Consider the following 22,590-nt stretch of genomic DNA (forward strand, 5'->3'; position numbering starts at 1 on the left):
ACTCAGCGGGTCAGACAGCATCTCGGGAGAAAATGAATAGGTGACATTTTGGGTAGGGACCCTTCTTCAGATTGAGTGAATCAGATCTGTACCTATTAACCCTATGTATATAGATATATAATGGTATATGGACACACTGATCTGTTTTGTAGTCAATGCCTACTATGTCCTGTTGTGCTGAAGCAAAGCAAAAATGTCATTGTCCTATCAGGGACACATGACAATAAACTCACTTGAACTTGAACTTGAACTTGAACCCGGGAACAAATTGTGTCACTTCGATAAATCTTTTTATTAACTTGCCTCCTGCCACCAGACTTTGTCTGAAGAAGGCCTTTTGTCCACTGTCTGAAGAAGGTTCTTGACCCGAAACGTCACCAATTTCTTCTCTCCAGAGATGCTGCCTGGGTCCCACTGAGTTGCTCCAGGTTCTATTTGGTTTGAACCAGCATCTGCAGTTCCTTCCTACACAGTCCTTTACCTATTTAATTTGTGTGTTTTATGGCACTTCTTTTGTCCTGACAGTGAATTCTGAAACACAGAACAGTACAGCAAAAGAACAGACCCTTTGGCCCACAATGTCTGTGCTGAACATGATGCCAAGACCAACTCTTACCTGCCTGCACCCGATCCATATCCCTCCATTTCCTCCTGCATATCCACGTGCCTATCTAAAAGCCTGGTAAAGAGAGAGAGAGTCAAGAGTCAATTTAATTGTCATTTGGACCCCTTGAGGTCCAAACGAAATGCCGTTTCTGCAGACATACATTACAAACAAATAGACCCCAGACACAACATAATTTACATTTTACATAAACATCCATCACATTGCTGTGATGGAAGGCCAAAAAAACTTATCTCTCCACTGCACTCTCCCCCCCCCGATGTCAGAGTCAAGGTCAAAGCCCCCGGCTGGCGATGGCGATTGTCCCGCGGCCATTAAAGCCACGCCGGGTGATGCAAGGTCTTGGTGTTAGAGCCCCCAGCGTGCGCTCGCAGAGTCCCGCGGCCATTCCAAGCCGCGCGGGGCGGTGATGTTAGGCCCCGCTCCAGGAGCTCTTCGACCCCGCAACTCGGGCGGGAGAAGTCGCCGTTGCAGGAGCCCTGAAAAGCGGTCTCCCTCCAGGGACCCGCGGGCTCCCGGTGCCGCCGTCCGCAGGCCCGCAGTTGCAGCCTCCGAATCAGCAGCAGCAGCAGCAGCAGCAGCAGCAGCGCTCCACCACCGCTCCACCCGCTCTGGACTCGGCCAGCTCCGCGACGGTGAGTGGTGAGTCGGCACCAGAGTCCCCGGTCTTCTTCTGTTGGAGGCCGCTCCTCATTGTAGCCCCAACGACAACGGAGACCCGACAAGAAAAGGTCGGGTCTCCCGTGCAGGGAGAGATTTAAAAGTTGCCCCCCCTCCCACCCACCCCCCCCCCCCCCCCCCCCCCCCCACACACACACATCCCAACAAAAAATAACAAAAACTACATATAAACATAGACAAAAAATAATAAAAACGCGGACGGGCTGCAGAGGCCGCTGCTGACGAGAGTCGCGCCGCCTACCGCCACTATCGTATCTGTCTCCCCCACCACCCCTGGCAGCGTGTTCCAGGCACTCAAGGGCCTGTCCCACGTGGTGATTTTTTTCGGCGACTGCTGGCGTTATATCGCAAAAGGATTTTGAACATTTCAAAATCCAGTGGCGACCAAAAAAATGTTGCCACACTTGAAAAACCACCACTTGGGAGTTACAAAAAACTAAAATCAGTTATAATTTCAGTTTTAATCAATTTTGTCCACATTAACACTTAAAAGCAAACTTCCCTAACCTCCAATAAATAATGACAAGCATTGCATTTTCCACTCAGTGTCAACATTTAAAAGGTTTTACGTCAAGTGTCAGTCAATGACCATGAAGTGTTAGTGTTTAATCTGCTTTCCCCTATGCTAATGATGGTTGCCTGAACAGCTTTTTGCTAACATGGTTTCTAATAAGTCTTCAATTTATTTTGCTATCAAGGCCTGTTTCAGCTGCCACAGTCGTATTATGACTGTGCCATGTTATAATGCAGCATTTTATATCTCAGGAAACATATATCTGGAATTCTGTGAGGAATGCAAAACGAGCAATTTTAGTTGGGCGTTAGTTCATTGTCCCGAGCAGCAGACATGTCCCCTCACCCCACATAACTGCACTTTGCAGCATCCGTTACAGCCTGCAGCCATTTTGTTTCTGCAGACGTCCTTTCCTCTACATGTTCGGGCACAGGTTTTATTTTAATTATGGCCTCGTAAATTGCCGGGAGGATTCGGCTGGTCGGGCAACATTCCTCCATGCTTTGGTTAAGGGTGGGATTGTTCATAATCCACTCTGTCATATGATGAAACTGAATTCAGCTTCAGCAAACATCACGTGGATTACCATTGACCAGAAATTGACTGGAATTTTAGGCGGCACGGTGGTGGGGCGGTAGACCTACTACCTTGCAGCGCCTACATTGTATTGTAGTGTATTCAAATTTATTGCCATTGTCTCAATTTGAGACAACGAAATGAATTTCCCTTACAGGCAGTATCATAAATTTAATAAATAAATAAATAAATAAATAAATAATAAAACATATGAAAAATAAAATTGAAATTGAATTAAAAAAAAGCACAAACACAGAAAGTCCACGACACAACATAACATAAATGGCACCAAGGTGAGGATGGCACCATAGTCCAGCCAGCCTGCCCTCCGTGTTCATCCGTGGTTGGGGCCTTCCGAGCACCCGCCAGCGCCAGAGACCCAGGTTTTAATCCTGACTACGGGTGCTGTCTGTACGTAGTTTGTACGTTCTCCCCGTGATCTTCGGTCTCCTCCCACGCTCCAAAAACGTAGAGATTTGTAGGTTAATTGGCTTGGTATCAATGTAAAATTGTCCCTAGTGTGTGTAGGGTAATGTTAATGAGCGGGGATCGCTGATCGGCTCGGACTTGTCGTGCCAAAGGGCCTGTTTCCACACTGTATCTCTAAACTAAACTAATCTGATTCATGTACAAGTTGTGGTGCTTCGTGGTAAAGTCTATTCACCATCAGCACAATATAAGGCAGAAGTATGACGGTTCTAAATATAAGTAACTCAGCTGGAGTACCTCAGCGGGTCAGGCAGCATCTCTTGAGAAAAAGGATGGGTGACGTTTCGGGTCAGAACCCTTCTTTCGACCCCATCCTTTTCAACTAGAGATGCTGCCTGACCCGCTGAGGTACTATAGCCCTTTGTGCCTATCTGCGGTGTAAACCAGCACCTGCAGTTCCTTCCTAAACAGTTTGACGGAGCTGCTCGATAAGTCCATCCATCCTCGTGATTCCAACATCATTCAGGAAAATGGCAGATACCTGGACAAAACAACTTGTCTCATCCATAACCCAATGAGAAAAAATATGTACAAATCCAGAATCAATAAATTTACCCCCTGGGTAAACTTACCCCAGGTTGGGAACCCTTGATCTAACCCATGACTTGTAATGGTTAGAAGGGCACAAAGTGCGGGAGTAAAACTCAGCGGGTCAGGCAGCATCTCTGAAGACCATGGATAGATGACATTTTGGGTCGAGATCCTACTTGGCACCTACCAATATTTGCTTAATTTGATTGTCAATGGCTTATTTCCTATTAATTTCCGATGACATTCTCAATGGGAACAACATTTACCGAAACCTCACTCTACAATTTTGAGTAGGTAGAAAGCCAGCTTGTCTTTTTAATTGTATTTCTTACTAACGAGGAAGTTTAAAAGATTTAAACTTTACAAAAATGGATTCAGCTGAAACTAAGACAGGCTGTAACCTTTCTCCTATTAATTGCAAAGCAAGCAGAAAGCTCTTCCCCTTGCTACTATTAAACTAACAAGGCTACCAAAGATGTTTATGCTCCTTTTTCCCATTACAAGCAAGATAACAAGCACAACTTCATGAATGTCTCCTCTATAATATAAACATAAAGAGGATCTTCAGACTCTCGGCTCCTACCCTTGCTCTATAAGATCATAATGTGCGTCATTAGTCCAAAAAAACAAGATCTGCAGAAATATAGCCTTCTCATCATAACCATTTATGGGCTATCCCTTCCTCTCTCGGAAGAACCTGTCAATCTTAAGAAACTGAGAATTTTAAGAAGCTGTCAATCTTAAGCAGCAAGAGGGTGTACTATGCTCTGTAGATAAGGTATTGCTGAATCGCTGATTATTGGAGTATAAATACATGTACTTAATCACGTTTGTCTGGGGATATTCTGTATAGTCTGTATCTACATACTGTAAGAGCCTTTACCACACCCGCCTGGCGAAATAAAGATTTCATTGCTTGATTACTGATTTTTTTTGTGTTTTTGATTGTTTAAGAGAAACAAACCACAACAAACTCACTCTTATCATCTACTTTTTATCCGTTTTTTTTGTTGAATAAAGTCTCTTCCTGATCAATTTTTCTAAAATTGAGACTGAGTTTAGTTTATTGTCACGTGTACCGAGGTACAGTGAAAAGCTTTAGTTGCATGCTAACCAGTCAGCGGAAAGACAATACACAATTACAATGGAGCCGTCCACAGTGTACGGAGGAATAACGTGAATAACATGTAGTGCAAGATAAAGCCAGCAAAGTCTGATCAAAGTTAGTCTCAGGGTCTCTATTGAGGTAGATAGTAGTTCCGGACTGCTCTCTAGTAGTGGTCTGATGGTTCTGTTGCTTGATATTCCTATCCATTCTTGGTCATCTTGCAACTCCTACTCTTCAGTAGACATCAGATCCTGTCCATGACCATTTTGAATAAAAATGAAAGAACACTTGTTTTTCTCTCTGCAGATGAAATGGGGGCCATTTCAGTCAAGCAATTCGCTAAGCATGTGGCAGAGCTTCATGCCAATGGTGGATTTACAGAAGAGTTTGAGGTATGTGTGGATATATTTTGAGTTATTGCTGTTTCAACAATACAGGAACAGCAGGTTACCATCATAGATTTTAGTGATTCAATGAGTCAATAACTGGATAAAATATTTTAAATAAACTAATTTGTCTTGCTGTTGGTTTTGTTAAAACGCTCGGCTTAATTTATTGAGGTTTGTTAAGATTTGAAGATTCTTCGGTATTGAAAAACCTTCCAGATGTGGGGAAGATTATTAGTTTAGTTTAGAGATACAGCGAGGAAACAGGCCCTTCTGCCCACCAAGTCTGTGCCGTCTAGCAGGAGAATGGGGTTGAGAAGGAAAGATCAATCAGCCATAAGTTACAGGGGTAGAATTAGGCCATTTGGCCCATCAGATCTGCCATCCAATCGTGGCTGATCTATCTTTCCCTCTCAATCACATTCTCCTGCCTTCTTCCCACAACCCCTGACACCTACACTAATCAAGCCATGATAGAATGGACTCAATAGACTGAAAGGCCGACAACTGCTACTATGACTTATGAACCTATGGCAGGTCTTTTTAATGTTTCTCTATCCAACAATGGACAATCTCCAAATTCCTTTCCCTCCTGTCCATTACCCTAGCTCACCGCTTTATACCTTCCAATTCTTGTTAATTTGGAGCCCCCTTATTCCAATGCAGCCATTGCTGTCACATTAGTACTTCAGTTCTTGCCCAGTGGCAATAATGTTTGTGTCAGCAGTGGGTATGTGTAACTGGAATTAAGCAAAAAAAAACCCCTTCAATTCTGCAACTCCTGCACAGTGCAAACTTTTGCACATAGACATTCAGAAGATTTGTGCCGTGAACAGATGGTTCGATGGCTGTGATGGATATTTAGTCTACTATTGATTTTGCATGGAGAATTTATTTTTGTTTAAAAATTCAAAAATGTGATTTTACATATATTGCAAATCTTCACAAATCTGAAGCAATGTGTACTGTTTGCATGTTACAGTTGAGCTTAATTTTAAACCATGGATGAATGTGATTAGGGCTCGGTGAATGTTTACAAGGGGTCACTCACATGGGACTCGGAAGCAATGGGAAGAAACGGGAGACAGTGACTAAAGATGGACACAAATAGCTGGAGTAACTCTACAGGACAGGCAGCATTGCTGGAGAGAAGGAATAGGTGACGTTTCAGGTTGAGACCCTTCTTCAGACGAAGTGTCTCGACACGAAACGTCACCCATTTCTTCTCTCCAGGGATGCTGCCTGTCCCACCGAGTTACTCCAGCATTTTGTGTCTACTTTCACAATAGGATAGGATACTGGCAGCAGATGCAAGACGACGCAATCTATTTGCATGCTCTGCCTAGAAAAGGATTGACAATCATCCTAAATAGTCATACAGCGTGGAAACAGGCCCTTCGGCCCAACTTGCCCATGCCGACCAACACACCCCAACTACACTAGTCGCACCTGCATGTGCGTGGCCCATATCCCTCTAAACCCCTCCCATCCATGGACCTGTCTAAATATTTCCCAAATGCTGTAATAGTCCCTGCCTCAACTACCTCCTCCAGCAGCTCGTTCCACATACTCGCTGCCTCTTGCGTAAAAAAAGGTATCCCTCAGATTCCTATCAAATCTTAACCTAAACCTAAACCTAAAATTTTTGTCAACCTTGACTTCACTGAGTTCCAAAAGCTGGACAGCCTTGATTTTTGTTTATTTCTGATGCTCTTAAAAACATTCAGGCGATCCGCATGAGACCCTCCACACTTTGTGAAGTACAACAGACCTTATTTTAATCGATCCTTCTGCCCACACACTGTCTGTTTACCCATCACCTGCAGAAGTGGAGCTTTGTTAAGCAAGCGAGTGTTGACAAATCCGCCCTTGTGTTGGGAAATTCCGATTCCCAGGCTGGCTGTGACAGGAAGGTGTTACTGCCGGTGAATTCTCCAGCTACTAATTTCAGCTTCACGGTGTTTTCATGAAACTCGACAATGCATTGTGATATGCAGTGTGGAAACAGGCCCTTTGGCCCAATGAAGCTGCCTTACAGCGCCAGAGACCCGGGTTCAATCCTGGCTACGGGTGCTGTCTGGATGGAGTTTGTACGTTCTCCCCGTGGCCTTGTGGGTTTTCTCCGGGTAATCCGGTTTCCTTCCCCCCCTCCAAAGACGTACAGGTTTGTAGGTTAATTGACTTTGGTAAAATTGTAAATGACCCTTAATGTGTAATAAAGTGCTAGTGTACCACGTGATCGTTGACCGGCACAGACTCAGCGGGCTGAAGGGTCTATTTCTGCGTTGTATCTTAAAACTCTCATTTAAAGTTCAAACACGTGCCATTTTGGAACGAAAGATCAGATGTGCCACGCTTAAAATGTTTTTTTTTGTTCTGGGCATGAAGGAATTCATACGATGATAGAAACATAGAAAATAGGTGCAGGAGTAGGCCTTTCGGCCCTTCGAGCCTGCACCGCCATTCAATATGATCATGGCTGATCATCCAACTCAGTATCCCGTACCTGCTTGCTCTCCATACCCCCTGATCCCTTTAGCCACAAGGGCCCCATCTAACTACCTCTTAAATATAGCCAATGAACTGGCCTCAGTGACATTCTGTGGCAGAGAATTCCAGAGATTCACCAGATTACCTGTGTAAAAAAATGTTTTTCTCATCTCAGTCCTAAAAGATTTCCCCTTTATCCTTAAACTGTGACCCCTTGTTCTGGACTTCCCCAACATCGGGAACAATCTTCCTGCATCTAGCCTGTCCAACCCCTTAAAATGCGGTCTAAAAAAAAACTAGCCACTGGTTCTGAATTAAGCTCACTCGCCATTTAAAATGTGTTTGTTGCATGAATGTTTAAGTTGTCCTTATTGACATTGCTGTGATGCATCTGTGCTGTTCACTGTCTGCTGTGGTGTTTTGATTGCTGTGCTTTTTGCATTCCTTCCCTTTCATAAGAAACTCAAAGCATATTATGAGGTAAGATATTTTGTTTCGTTTTTTTTTGTTAGCACCTTAGAGTAGCTTTGTAGAACAATTATTTGCTAGTGTTATTTCCCCGCATGTCAGTGTGTGCTCTGTTTAACATCCTCATGTCGCAAGTAAGGTCAAATCTCTATTGCAGAGCAGAATCAACATCTCTGCAGGGCTTGGACTCTGATCTCTCTGCAATTTATCATGCAATAGAAATTGGTCGGCAAGAAATGTTCTCTCATTAGTATGCTGCTCAGAATTGTATCCTACGGGATTATTTTTCCTTTGTAAACTGAAGGCACATTCTAAAAACCTCTGGAGTTTTCTTTATCATGAATGTTTGCATCATGTTGGATTTGAAATAGGCTGGCTGGGCCTATTCTATACTTTTGCATCCACTGTTCCAGGTGTCAATTTCTCCACGTCGGCCAGACCAAGCGCAGGCTCGGCGATCGTTTTCGCTGAACACCTCCGCTCAGTCGGTCGTAACCAACCTGATCTCCCGGTTGCTCGGCACTTCCACTCCCCCTCCCTTTCTCAATCTGACCTTTCTGTCCTGGGCCTCCTCCATTGTCAGAGTGAGGCCCAGCGCAAATTGGAGGAGCAGCACCTCATATTTCGCTTGGGTAGTTTACTCCCCTGCGGTATGAACATTGATTTCTCTAATATCAGATAGCTCTTGCTTTCTCCCTCCTTCCCCTCTCCCTTCCCAGTCCTACTGTCTCTGCCCACTTTCTATCTCTTTCCTGTTTCCCCCCCCTGACATCAGTCTAAAGAAGGGTCTTGACCTGAAGCATCACCCATATAACCATATAACAATTACAGCACGGAAACAGGCCATCTCGACCCTTCTAGTCCGTGCCGAACACATAATCTCCCCTAGTCCCATATACCTGCGCTCAGACCATAACCCTCCATTCCCTTCCCGTCCATATAACTATCCAATTTATTTTTAAATGATAAAAACGAACCTGCCTCCACCACCCTCACTGGAAGCTCATTCCACACAGCTACCACTCTCTGAGTAAAGAAGCTACCACCCATTCCTTCTCTCCAGAGATGCTGCCTGTCCCGCTGAGTTACTACAGCATCTTGTGTCTACCACCAATTCTTTTCTAAATGTGTTTGGATTTCACCTTGCGCGCAATCACATTGCTACCCACACAGTAAATGCAATGAGGAATATGCAAATATTCTTCTTTTAGTTTAGTTCAGGTTAGAGATGCAGCGTGGAAACAGGCCCTTCGGCCCACCGAGTCCGCACCTAGCCAGCAATCCCTGCACATTAACGCTATCCCACACCCACTAGGGACAATTTACATTTGTACCAAGCCAATTAACCTACGAACCTGTAGGTCTTTGGAGTGCGGGAGGAGACAGAAAACCCTCACGGTCACGGGGAGAACGTACAAACCCTGTACAGGCAGCACCTGTAGTCGGGATCGAACCCGGGTCTCCGGCGCTGTATGCAGCTGTAAGGCAGCGACTCTACTGCTGTGCCACCGTGCCCCCCTTTTGCATCTCAGCTGTTTACACGAGAGTGATTGTGCTTTCTGCGGTGAATGTTTACTTTCATTTATATGGTGTGGATGCTTGACACCACTGCAAGTACTGCCCATTCCTAAAATGGACCCAGAGTCCCGGATTTGAACTCGACTTCGGGTGCTGTCTTTGTGGAGTTTGCACGCTCTCCGTGTGAAAGTTTTACCCAGGTGCTCCCGTTTCCTCCCACATCCCAAAGACACGTGGGTTTGTAGGTTAACTGGCCACTAGTGTGTAGGGAGTGGGTGTGGAAGTGGGATTACATGGAACGAGTGCAAACGGTTGATCGATGGTGGGCCGAAGGGCCTGTTTCCATGTTGTATCTCTAAACAAAATCTCTACATTTGCTTCTGTAATGATGGAAATTGCAGGAGGAAGCAAAGGTAGATCACTGATTTCTGGTCAAAGTTGGCTGCAATTTTTCCAACTGTGTCTTATACAGTCAAATTCTCTGTTCTGCTGTCATCCAGGGGTGGGGTTACTCTTGTTGCGGGCTACTATGTTTGACTGTTCATTTATCCATGATCATTCACATGTGGCAGGATTCAGATCCTTATGGTCAATGGTCAATGGATCCTTATTGCCACGTGTACAAATGTACAGTGAAATTCTTTTTTGACAAAACATTATTATTTCTTGATATCGTTTCTGTCCATTTCTATATCTTAGATCCCTACATACAGAAGATACGATGATTCCAATATTTTATGTTCGCAAACGAAAGTATTTAAATTAAGGGAGCATGTTTTTATAAATATATCTGTGTTTTTTTTTCCATCTGGGTCTCAGTCAACGTGTTCCAGCAGAATAATTATTACTTCCTGGAGGCTTCAGAACAATCACATAGCCTTGCCAACTGTTACTCAATAAGGATACAAGCAAGAATTAAGCTTTGCCTATCAATGTCCTCCAGAGATGCGGAGTTACCCCAGTATTCTTGGTTTCTTTGCTCAAGCTGGTTCATAATAACCTTTCAACTGTCTTAGGTTATCTTACAATAGAGTTTTGGCCATGTAAGAAAAATCTAAAAATCTTAAAGGACCATAAAAAGCAGGCTACAGTTTTCTTAGGAATGGGAGGAGGAAAAACGGACAATAGAAAATAGGTGCAGGAGTAGGCCATTCGGCCCTTCAAGCCTGCACTGCCATTCAATGTGATCATGGCTGCACATCCCCGATCAATCAGTACCCCGTTCCTGCCTTCTCCCCATATCCCCTGACTCCGCTATCTTTAAGAGCTCTATCTAACTCTCTCTTGAAAGCATCCAGAGAAGCAGCCTCCACCGCCCTCTGAGGCAGAGACTTCCACGATGTACAAGGGGTAGACACAAAACGCTGGAGTAACTCAGCGGGTCAGGCAGCATCTCTGGAGAAAAGGAGCAGTTGACGTTTCAATAGACAATAGACAATAGGTGCAGGAGTAGGCCATTCGGCTCTTTGAGCCAGCACTGCCATTTAATGTGATCATGGCTGATCATCCACAATCAGTACCCCGTTCCTGCCTTCTCCCCATATCCCCTGACTCCGCTATTTATGAGCCCTATCTAACACTCTCTTGAAAGCATCCAGAGAACCTGCCTCCACCGCACTCTAAGGCAGAGAATTCCACAGACATTCCACAGTTTTGCGTCAGGGCCTTTTGTTATAAGGAAGGGGCTGACCTGAAACCACCTTTTCCTTTTCTCCAGAGGTGCTTCCTGACCCGCTGAGTTACTCCAGCATTTTGTGACCATCTTCGGTGTAAACCAGCATCTGCAGTTCCTTCCTACACATGAAGTAGATTGGGATTTGATACCTTTCATACTGAGACCCAAGTTAATTGTATATATGGAGATATTATTTCATGATCTTTAATTGCATTCTTTCTTCTTGCAGGAGGTCCAAGGATGCACTGTTGACCTGGGCATCACGTCAGACAGTTCCAACCACCCAGACAACAAAAATAAGAATCGCTATATAAACATAGTTGCTTGTAAGCCATTTTGATTATCTTAATGTGACAACTATTTCAATGGTGTCGTAGGGTAAACAATTGTGAGGGCAGTAAATTAATAAATAGGGAATGTGGACTGTGCTAATGAGGTCCTAAGCGGTAGGAGTAGAATTAGGCTATTCGGCCCATCAAGTGTTCTCTGCCATTCAATCGTGGCTGATCTATCTCTCCCTCCTTTATTCTTTATTCTTTTATTCTTTATTCAATTTTAATTGTCATTGTCAGTGTACAGTACAGAGACAACGAAATGCATTTAGCATCTCCCTGGAAGAGCGACATAGCAAACCTAGCAAACATAGCAAATCCTAACCCCATTCTCCTGCCTTCTCCCCATAACCTCTGACACCCATACTGATCAAGAATGTATCGACCTCTGCCTTAAAAATATGCATTGACTTGGGCTCCACAGCCTTCTGTGATGTGGTGAAACCACAGACAAAGCCAACCAGGAACGTCATTGATTCTGTCCGCCCCCATCAATGTCACAGAAATTGGGATCTACTGTTAATGAATTTAGACTTGTGGATGTTCAGCTAATTCTGTTTGTGACCTAATTAAGTCTTTCTGAGTTCCATTCTGTAAATTAAGACCTCGAGTTACCAAGTTTCGGAGCAATCTCGTCATCTGATAATGTACAAAAAATGTACCCAAAACAAACTTGACAGGTCAGCTTTGGCAGGCGTCCTGGTGCATAAATCGCACGTTACTTCAAACACCACCTCCACGTGGCCTTTCAATTGTTCTCCTACAAATGGTCAATGGTTCTTTTTTTTTATTTTTTTTTAATATTTATTTTATTTATTAGAAGTCAAATTATTTATATAAGCCAAAAATTACATAATACATTTCCTGTACCACTTCATATTTTAAACTTTAAAAAGAAGAAAAGTAAAGAGAGTTAAATAGGATAGTAAGTGTGTGAAAGAGTGATCAAAAGAGACCCTTAGAAACAAAAAACTCGAAAAAGAGTTAAGAAGCAAGCCATAGAAAAAGAAAAAGAGAAAACGAGAACAGAAGATATATTAAAAGTAAAAAAAGAGATAAAAGGGATATACCAACTTCTTTATTGTCACGTGGTCTAGTCATAGTGAAAAACATTTGGGTCTTTCCAACTTCTGCAGAACTTCCTTGATGTCTAAGATCACCAAGTCATACTTGTTGTGGCGTTCAACCCAAATCCTTAACCCTCTCCTTCCATTCCCCCATACAGATCAGCCGTGATTTTCAAGCAGCCACCACCCTCTCCTAACTAGTACCTAAAACTTTAATCTCATCTGGAGTAATATAGGACTGGTGCGTTTGGGCTATCAATGGTCAGTGTGGACTCAGTGGGCTAAAGGGCCTGTTTCCCACACTGTATCTCTAAACTAAGCTACATTTCTGTATCTTGGCCACTTTATAGAAACAGCCTGCACAATAAATCTGCTCTTTAACTCAAGTTCAAAACATTCCATTGTCAGCTTAACATGAAGTTAATCTTTGGTCATTCCGGTCAACTTGCCATGGTCACTGAGTCAGTGTGTTCCCTTACTGCTCCAGTACTCTTGCATAATTTATGAGGTTGCATATTAAATCCACAGCCTGACCCGATCCTGCATCTCTGTGTTTGTTTTTATCCTCCATTAACCTGTTCACTGCCAAGTTTTTTCTTCACTATTGGCCAGGACCCGAACATACTCGGAGGTGGCACTGAACAGGTTAATGGGGCTAAGAGGGAAAGGTAGACCAGCCATGATTGAATGGCGGAGTAGACTTGATGGGCCGAATGGCCTAATTCTGATCCTATCTGCTCCTGGCCAGTGAAATTCCTCGTATGCTGCAAAACATACTTGGCGAATAAAATCAAATTCTGATTCTGATTCTGATCACTTATGAACTTATGAAAATAAGATTTTCTTTCGGAGGGGAAAAAATACAAAATAAAGGTGTTTTATTTTATTTGTTCCAGTTGACCACAGTAGAGTTAAACTCTCCCCACTCTTGGACAAGGATCCTAACCACAGCGACTATATCAATGCAAATTACGTTGACGTAAGTAAGATCCCAAATCTAATTTAAAATTGTTTGGTTGTAAGGGAATGGTTTGGCAATTTTATAGGTGAGAAGGAACTGCAGGTGTTGGTGTATACCAAAGATAGACACAAAATGCTGGAGTAACTCAGTGGGTCAGGCAGCATCTCTGGAGAAAAGGAATAGGTGACGTTTCAAGTCGGGACCCTTCTTCAGACTCAAACAGTTATAGGACTTGGCTAGAAATATCTCAGGACTTACTATTTACATTTTTTTGTTATATGTTAACCAATGTGGTTAAATATCCAATTGTTGTTTACAGCAGTAAGTAGTGTATTAGGTAGTGCACTACTTCTCAATAAGTAGTGGATAGACCATTACTGTCTCAGTGTTTAGGAAGGAACTGCAGATGCCGGTTACACTGAAGATAGACATAAAATGCTGGAGTAATTCAGCGGGACAGGCAGCATACCTGGAGTGAAGGAATGGGCGATGTTCCGAGTCGAGAACTTTCTTCAGACTCCAGACAATCTGAAGAAGGGTCTCGACCCGTAACGTCACCTAATCCTTTTCTTCAGAAATGCTGCCTGACCCGCTGCGTTACTCCAGCACTTTGTGTCAAACTACTATCTCAGAGTTGCTGGTCTCGGATGAACTCCGAGAGAAACACACAACAATCAGGTGAAAGGTGAGAATCACAGGACACTGACCTCTCCTGTAGTTCATAACAAAAGGATATGAGTATAGGAGCAGGGAGGTTCTACTGCAGTTGTACAGGGTCTTGGTGAGACCACACCTGGAGTATTGCATACAGTTTTGGTCTCCAAATCTGAGGAAGGACATTATTGCCATAGAGGGAGTGCAGAGAAGGTTCACCAGACTAATCCCTGGGATGTCAGGACTGTCTGATGAAGAAAGACTGGATAGACTTGGTTTATACTCTCTAGAATTTAGGAGATTGAGAGGGGATCTTATAGAAACTTACAAAATTCTTAAGGGGTTGGACAGGCTAGATGCAGGAAGATTGTGCCCGATATTAGGGAAGTCCAAGACAAGGGGTCACAGCTTAAGGATAAGGGGGAAATCCTTTAAAACCGAGATGAGAAGAACTTTTTTTCACACAGAGAGTGGTGAATCTCTGGAACTCTCTGCCACAGAGGGTAGTTGAGGCCAGTTCATTGGCTATATTTAAGAGGGAGTTAGATGTGGCCCTTGTGGCTAAGGGGATCAGAGGGTATGGAGAGAAGGCAGGTACGGGATACTGAGTTGGATGATCAGCCATGATCATATTGAATGGCGGTGCAGGCTCGAAGGGCCGAATGGCCTACTCCTGCACCTATTTTCTATGTTTCTATGTTTTTCTATCACTTTTTGTTCCTTTTTTTCCCTTGGTTTCCTTTGGTATGGCTAACAATGGCTCGTTTTTTTTAACCATCATTACTTTTTTGCATATCTTTCATTCATTGTTATTTATCTCTCTACCTCATCGTCTATGTCTCTCGTTTCCCTTATCCCTAACCAGCCTCGACCCAAAACGCCACCCGTTCCTTCTTTCCAGAGATGCTGCCTGTCCCCGCTAAGTTACTCCAGCTTTTTGTGTCTATCTTCGGTTTAAACCAGCATCTGCAGTTCCTTCCAGCGCAAAGTGGGAAGATAATAAGGCATGACTTTTAACTGTGTTTGCCAGGGCTACAACAGGCAGAAGGCCTACATCGCAGCTCAAGGGCCTCTTAAATCCACAGCTAAAGACTTCTGGCGTATGATATGGGAACATAACGTAAGCGTGATTGTGATGATCACCAACCTGGTGGAGAAGGGAAGGGTGAGTGTCAAATTTTGTTGAAGTCTCTTGCATGCAAATAACATTCAGGTTATCTGTGTACATAGAAACTAGATGCAGGTATAGACCATTCGGCCCTCGAGCCAGCACTGCCACTCAATATGATCATGGCTGATTATCCAAAATCAGTGCCCCGTTCCTGCTTTCTCCCCATGTCCCTTGATTCTGTTAGCCCGAAGAGCCATATCTAACTCTCTCTTGAAAATATCTGGCAAATTGCCCTCCACAGCCTTCTGCGGCAGAGAATTCCGCAGATTCACAACTCACTGGGTGTGCATTGGGTTTTGGAAAGGAAAGGTGACAGCCCTGCTGCCCCTTTGGAGAGATTACAAATAACCAGGGGCTTTGGTAAAATACCAGATTAATTTCTCACTTGTATATCTCACAACTGTGAATTTAGGCCCAGAATTTGCATTGAAATGTTGCATTGATATGTTGACAATCTGATTACAAAAGGTTCATGTTTCTCCAGATTCTTGGCCGAAATTTATAACTATATAAGGTGTCGTATAACAAAATATGGCATTAACAATGTGGCAATCTCCCCATTTCGCAAGTGCAGGATTCTCTCCACTATAACCTGACCTAAGGTGTTCAAATGCACAACAATTATCAACTGTGTGGATTTTCAATGCTTGTAATTTTCAACAACCTGGGCATTTTTGTCTTGGATATGTTTGTCCACATTGAACTCCTCTTATGGAAGAACTCCAAACATCTTTACTGGACCCAAGTGAGAGGATCCAGATGGAGGGATTTTGCATTGATCACAAAGTGGGCAAATACATTTGCATTCCCAACACAGTTTTTGAAAGTCTCTGAACATTTTTTAATGCAGAAACATTCAGAGGTGTTGACAGTTTTAACAGCCGGTTAAGCTGAAAGCATGGGCTGTCAAAGACATTTCTCTCTTTTTGTCGGCTTGGCTTGATTCCCCCCACTCCCATAAGGTGGGATTCAGCACACATGAGGGCTTGTAGGATGAAAGTTATTCATGCTGGAGTAACGAACAGTTTTCATCCAATTCCCCAAGTTAAATTGGGTCACAGTGAAGAGAATTCTGCACCCTATCCTAACCTGAGAGCACTGACGTGGGTCTATTGAATAAAAACAAATAGACACCGCCCTGTGTAAGAATGCCTCGAGACTAATCCAGAATTGTCTAGGAACGCTGAGGCCCAGTTCAAGAAGGGACATAGCCGCCTGTCCTCTTTGAGAAGGCTCCGCTCCTTCGGCATCTGCAGTAAGATGCTGCAGATGTTCTACCAATCAGTGCCATCTTCTTCGCTGCCGTGTTCTGGGGCAGCAGGTCGAAGGCTGCGGACCCCAATAAGATTAACAAACTCATCGGGAAGGCTGGCTCCGTCCTGGGGGCGGAGTTGGAGTTGGAGTTGGGTTCATGGGAGTTGGCCTTGGAGGGGAGGATTCTACTCAAACCATGGAGCATCCTGGAAAATACCCCTCCATGACACATTGGTCAACTTGAGGAGCACCTTCAGCAACAGACTGGTTCCACCAAGATGCAGCACAGAACGCCACAGGGGATCCTTCTTTCCTGAGGCTATCAAACTGTACAACTCCTCCCCCTTCTGTCGTGGGGTAGACTGAGACTGGAACTGTTCCCTTCCCCCCCCTGTCCCCACCCCAATCCTTGCACATCCTCAATCTTTTCCACTCGTCACTCTAATTTCATGTTTTGTGTTTTATGACTGTGGGCAGATTAATTTCCCTCCTCGGATAAATAAAGTTTTATTGGATCGTATTAACGAAAATTCTTATTTCTCTTCAGAGGAAATGCGATCAGTATTGGCCATCAGAAAACAGTGAAGAGTATGGACACATCCTTGTATCGCTGAAGAACACAAACGTTTCATCCTATTACACCGTTAGACAATTTACTGTACGAAACACAAAGTTTAAAAAGGTTTGTGTTTGTTTGTATTCTCACGACATCTAAAGGGCCTGTCCCACTTAGGTTATTTTTGAGGTGACTACAGGCGACTAGGCAGTCGCCACATGATCGCTGTCGGGGTGTCGCCCGTATGGTCGTGAGTCGTCTACTCAGTCGCCCAAAGAGTCATTGCGTCTTTCTGGTCGCCGCATGTTGAAAATTTTTCGGAGACAGTTGGCGACAGTGTCTGTCGTTTGACGCCAATGAGCGTAGCTTGACTTCTCCTGACGTGGGCGCTGTCGTAGTTGTCGGCAGGTGCTGACTTTGGTTTTTTTTGTTGTCAAAGTAATGATTCTATTTCAAATTTTATGTCGAAGGGGGGTCCAGTCGCAGGTTTTTCCGCAACCTGCTATGACTATGACAGCCGTTGGCAGTCGCCTAAAAATAGCCCAAGTGGGACAGGCCCTTAAGTGAGCAAACATTTTCATAAAAAGTTGAGAGCACGAACTGAATTTCACCTTCGATGCAACTTTGCTCATGTTGTTTTTTTGTATTTGTTTCTGTTTTCTTTCCTTCCGTGTGTAGATGGTGGAGTTAGGCGGAAGTTAAAGATTCAGAGCAGGCTTGATCCCTCTTGTATTGATTGACAGAATGTCACAGCATGGTGTCCTGTCCCGAAACGTCACCTTTCCATGTTCTCCATAGATGCTGCCTGACCCGCTGCGATACTCCAGCACTTTGCGTCTTCTTTTGCAAACCAGCCTCTGCAGTTCCTTATGTTTATCCCCAGGTTTTATCTTCCCTTTGTCACATACACTGAAGTTCACTGATCTGGTTAAATTTAAGACTGCGCAAATCATGTACAAAGCAAGAAATTATTTACTTCCAAGAAATATACAAAAACTGTTTATGGAAAGACAGGGTGGGTATAATTTGAGAGGGGAACATAATTTAAAAAAACTCAATGTCAGAACAACTCTTAAAAGTATGTGCATAGCAATCTGTGGTGTGAATTTGTGGAATGGTCTGGAACAGGAGATAAAACTTAGCACAAGCACAATTCAGTTTAAAAAGATGTACAAAAACACTTGTTTAAAAGGGTATTGGGATGAGGATAGGTGATTGTGATATTTGTTATACTGATTGTATTGGGAAGGGTGATTATAGAATGATGGGTTGTATATATGACTAAGATACTAGATGGTATTTGCGGGGTTTTTCTTTTCTTTTTCTTTTTTTCTTTTTTGTATGGCTTTGTAAATATTTGATTAGTGTTCAAATGTAAATAATTTGGTGTACATATAGTGGCTGGTGAACATATGGTGTACATATAGCTGCTAAATTTGTATGAGATAATTACAAGCAGTTGAATAAGGGGTGGGAATTAATAAGCTTTGGCTTCTTCCTGCTCCTTTTCGGACACATACAATTTCAGTTATTTATAGATATTGTTTATGACACTTTATAAATATTTGTGTTTTGTTTTTCGTATGCTGTTTCACATATGCTTTTTATTAGAAACATAGAAACATAGAAAATAGGTGCAGGAGTAGGCCATTTGGCCCTTCGAGCCTGCACCACCATTCAATATGATCGTGGCTGATCATCCAAAATCAGTATCCATTTTGGGCCTTCTCTGCTAGGTTTAAGAGCTCTATCCAACTCTCTCTTGAAAGCATCCAGAGAATTGGTCTCCACTGCCTTCTGAGGCAGAGAATTCCAGAATCGCAACTCTGGGTGAAAAGGTTTTTTGTCATCTCCGTTCTAAATGGCCTACCCCTTATTCTTAAACTGTGACCCTGGTTATGGACTCCCCCAACATTGGGAACATGTTTCCTGTCTCTAGCGTTTCCAAACCTTTAATAATCTTATATGTTTCAAATAGATATCCTCTTATCCTTCTGAATTTCAGTGTATACAAGCCCAGTCGCTCCATTCTATCAATATATGACAGTTCCGCCATCCCGGGAATTAACCTTGTGAACCTACGCTGCACTCCCTCAACAGCAAGAATGTCCTTTCTCAAATTTGGAGACCAAAACAGCACACAATACTCCAGTTGTGGTCTCACTGGGGCCCTGTACAACTGTAGAAGGTCCTCTTTGCTCCTATACTGAACTCCTCTTGTTACAAAGGCCAACATGCCATTAGCTTTCTTCACTGCCTGCTGAACCTACATGCTTACTTGCCTGTAAAGAGTGTAAAGCTCATTTGATGAGAGCAGAATTAGACCATTCAGCCCATCGAGTCTACTCCACCATTCAATCATGGCTGATCTATCTCTCCCTCCTAACCTCATTCTCCTGCTTTCTCTCCATAACCTCTGACACCCATACTAAAGAAACTCCCCCCCCTCAGCTCCTGCCTTCTCCCCGTATCCCTGACGCCAAAGGGAGTGTGGTGGGGAAGAGATGGCAGACAGAGGAAGGTTTGTGAACATGTTGTATGGACAAGCTTTGTATTGTCTGCTCCAAATGTTTGTAGTGACTGTGATGCGTTGTTAGGCCGATTCTGTCCCTCCTTCTTTGGAAGAACATTAACGCTGTACCCAAACTTTCTGCTCCACAACAGGGATCAGTGAAAGGCAGGCAGAACGATCACATGGTGCTGCAGTATCATTACACCCAGTGGCCTGATATGGGTGTTCCAGAGTATGCTCTGCCTGTACTAACATTTATACAGCACTCAGCAGCGGCCAAGGCCAAGCATGCAGGGCCGGTGGTGGTTCATTGCAGGTACACTACTTTACTCAATGCAAAATCTCTTGCTTTGTCAGCACGTGAACGTACTTAGAAAGTAATAGAAAGTAATGCTAGATACGTGTGCAATTGATTTGAATCACATCCCATCTCTCCCACCTGGAGAATTAAGATAAAATGGCAATTAAGATGTTCAACAGAAATTCTAATGAAACAATTGGTGGGGGCGCGGCAGTAGAGTTGTTGCCTTACAGCGCCAGAGAGCCGGGTTCCATCCTGACTACGGGCACTGTCTGTAAGGAGTTTGCACGTTCTCCCCGTGACCTGCGTGGGTTTTCTCCGAGATGTTCGGTTTCCTCCCACACTCCAAAGACGTAGGTTAATTGGCTTGGAATAAATATATATTTTCCCTCGTGTGGGTAAGATAGTGTCGGGGTGCGGGGATCACTGGCTGGTGCGGACACGGTCTGTTTCTGCGCTGTATCTCTAAACCAAACTCATCTAAACTAAATATAGATTTGCTACGGTCACTGCTAACATTAACGAGCCCCCATCTGATTGTCCATCGGAAAGGGCTCTGCCTCGCCTGGCAGCTTGTTCCATGTACCCGCCACCCTCCTTCGGCCCACCGAGTCCGCACCGACCAGCGATCCCCGCACATTAACTAGGGACAATTTTACATTGATACCAAGCCAATTAACCTGCAAACCTGTAGTGTCCAAGCACATCTTGCCAGTCTTTGGAGTGTGGGAGGAAACCAAAGCCCTCGGAGAAAAACCCACGCAGTCACGGGGAGAACGTGCAAACTCCGTGCAGACAGTTCCCCCCTGGTCGTGATCGAACCCGGGTGTCTACCGCGGCGCCACCGGGCCGCACCATCATCTCTTCAGATCATTTGATGCTGTATAGATGGAGTCAGTGAAGGGTTGAGGCATTTGTTAAGTTGATGGCTTTTGTTGTTCTCTATCCATTCTCTCACAGTGCTGGTGTTGGAAGGACTGGCACATACATTTTAATAGACAGCATGTTGCAGCAGATCAAACAGAAAGGCACTGTCAACGTACTGGGGTTGCTCAAACACATCAGAACACAAAGGAACTACCTAGTGCAAACAGAGGTAAGAAAACTGCCCCGCTTGGAACAAGTTTTACTCCCAAGTAATTTTCTTTGAATATAGAAGCTTTGAATTGCAATGCCAAATTTGGCAAGTTTGCCTGGAGAGATACAGGCCGTCCAAGCTCCAGAAAGAAAACAAGGTTGATGAAGGAAAAGTGTCAGGAAAGGTTGTACAGTAATGGTGACCTTTAGCCAAGCACATCTTGCCAGAATGCAGACACAAAACGCTGGAGTAACTCAGCGGGTCAGGCAGCATTTCTGGAGAAAAGGAATTTTGGTGACGTAGTTCCAATCATGACCCTTGCCAAAATTCCTATGCTCAGCCACGATTCAGGTAAGTTTTGTAACATACCTAGTAGAAGCTTTGAATTGCAATGCCAGAACTAGGTTGAACAGTAATGGTGACCTTTAGCCAAGCCCATTTTAAAAACGCTGGAGCGCCAAAACTCACAAGGGGTGGGGGCAGCATCTGCCAGAAAAGGTAATTTTACATACCTCTGAACCTTTGCCGTTCCTATTCTGGCACAGTAGTCGCCCAGAACCATCCGTTTATCTCCTTCTGGGATGCAGGATAGGTTTCTTCCCAAGGTCATACTGGAAGTTCTCCCTGGTCACCCACCATCCTGTATGTAAACAAATCTGCATTTGTTTAACTTCCGAAGGGTCCCGACCCAAAACGTCACCCATCCATGTTCTCCAGAGATGCTGCCTGACCTGCTGTGTTACTCCAACACTTTGTGTCTGCATTCTGGCCAGATGTGCTTGGTTAAAGGTCACCATTACTGAACAACCATTCCATTGCTGGCAGGAGAAAGAAAGGGGTTGAGAGGGAAGGGTAGACCACCCATGATTGAATGGCTCTGCTCCCCTCCCCTCCCCCTCCCCACTCTTTAGACCCCCCCCCCCCTCCCCCCCCCTCTCCCCCCCTCTCTCCCCCCCCCCCCCCTCCCCCTTGTATCTTGTTGTGTATTATGATTATTTGCCAGAGGAACTTCCCTCCTAGGATAAATAAAGTTCTATCGTATCGTATTGTATTGAACAAATACTTCATTTGCCGGTTTGATCTTGTGCAGAAACCATTCAGTGTATCTAACACTTGGTGTGATTGCAAGATAATCTCTTGAGCCAATTATGCAGTTCCATGTCTAACGTGGCAGTCCTATGTCTCCTCTGGTTCCCAACAGGAGCAGTACATCTTCATACATGATGCCCTAGTGGAAGCCATCCTTAATAAGGACACTGAAGTCCCTGCCAACCATTTGCACGCCTACGTAAATGCTCTTCTGACACCAGGACCATTGGGAAAAACAAAGCTGGAGAAACAATTCAAGGTGAGGCTCTTAAATTCTTCACACAATATTCATCTTGAGACCCTTGCTTTGCCTCTCTGAGCTACAGCGAGAGGTTGAGCAGGCTGGGTCTCTATTCCTTGGAGCGCAGGAGTATGAGAGGTGATCTTATAGAGGTGTATAAGATCATGAAAGGAATAGATCGGGTAGATGCACAGAGTCTCTTGCCCAGAGTAGGGGAATCGAGGACCAGCGGACAGAGGTTCAAGGTGAAGGGGGAAGGATTTAATAGGAATCTGTGGGGTAACTTTTCACACAAAGGGTGGTGGGTGTATGG

The 22,590-nt window shown here is 44.1% G+C and overlaps 1 protein-coding gene across 1 annotated transcript in view; it reads left to right on the plus strand.

Moving 5' to 3' along the window:
* The window catches only part of ptprz1a (protein tyrosine phosphatase receptor type Z1a), a 177,181-nt gene that overhangs the window by 138,886 nt on the left and 15,705 nt on the right, over window positions 1-22,590 (plus strand). The window contains 9 exon segments of the mRNA XM_055650225.1: window positions 4,831-4,916; window positions 7,860-7,880; window positions 11,291-11,387; window positions 13,357-13,439; window positions 15,106-15,240; window positions 17,048-17,182; window positions 19,721-19,884; window positions 20,830-20,965; window positions 22,149-22,295. Of these exon segments, the coding sequence (XP_055506200.1) occupies window positions 4,831-4,916; window positions 7,860-7,880; window positions 11,291-11,387; window positions 13,357-13,439; window positions 15,106-15,240; window positions 17,048-17,182; window positions 19,721-19,884; window positions 20,830-20,965; window positions 22,149-22,295 (1,004 nt within the window).

This window comes from Leucoraja erinacea, chromosome 19, assembly GCF_028641065.1.
Source record: "Leucoraja erinacea ecotype New England chromosome 19, Leri_hhj_1, whole genome shotgun sequence".
Taxonomy (NCBI): Eukaryota; Metazoa; Chordata; class Chondrichthyes; order Rajiformes; family Rajidae; genus Leucoraja; species Leucoraja erinaceus.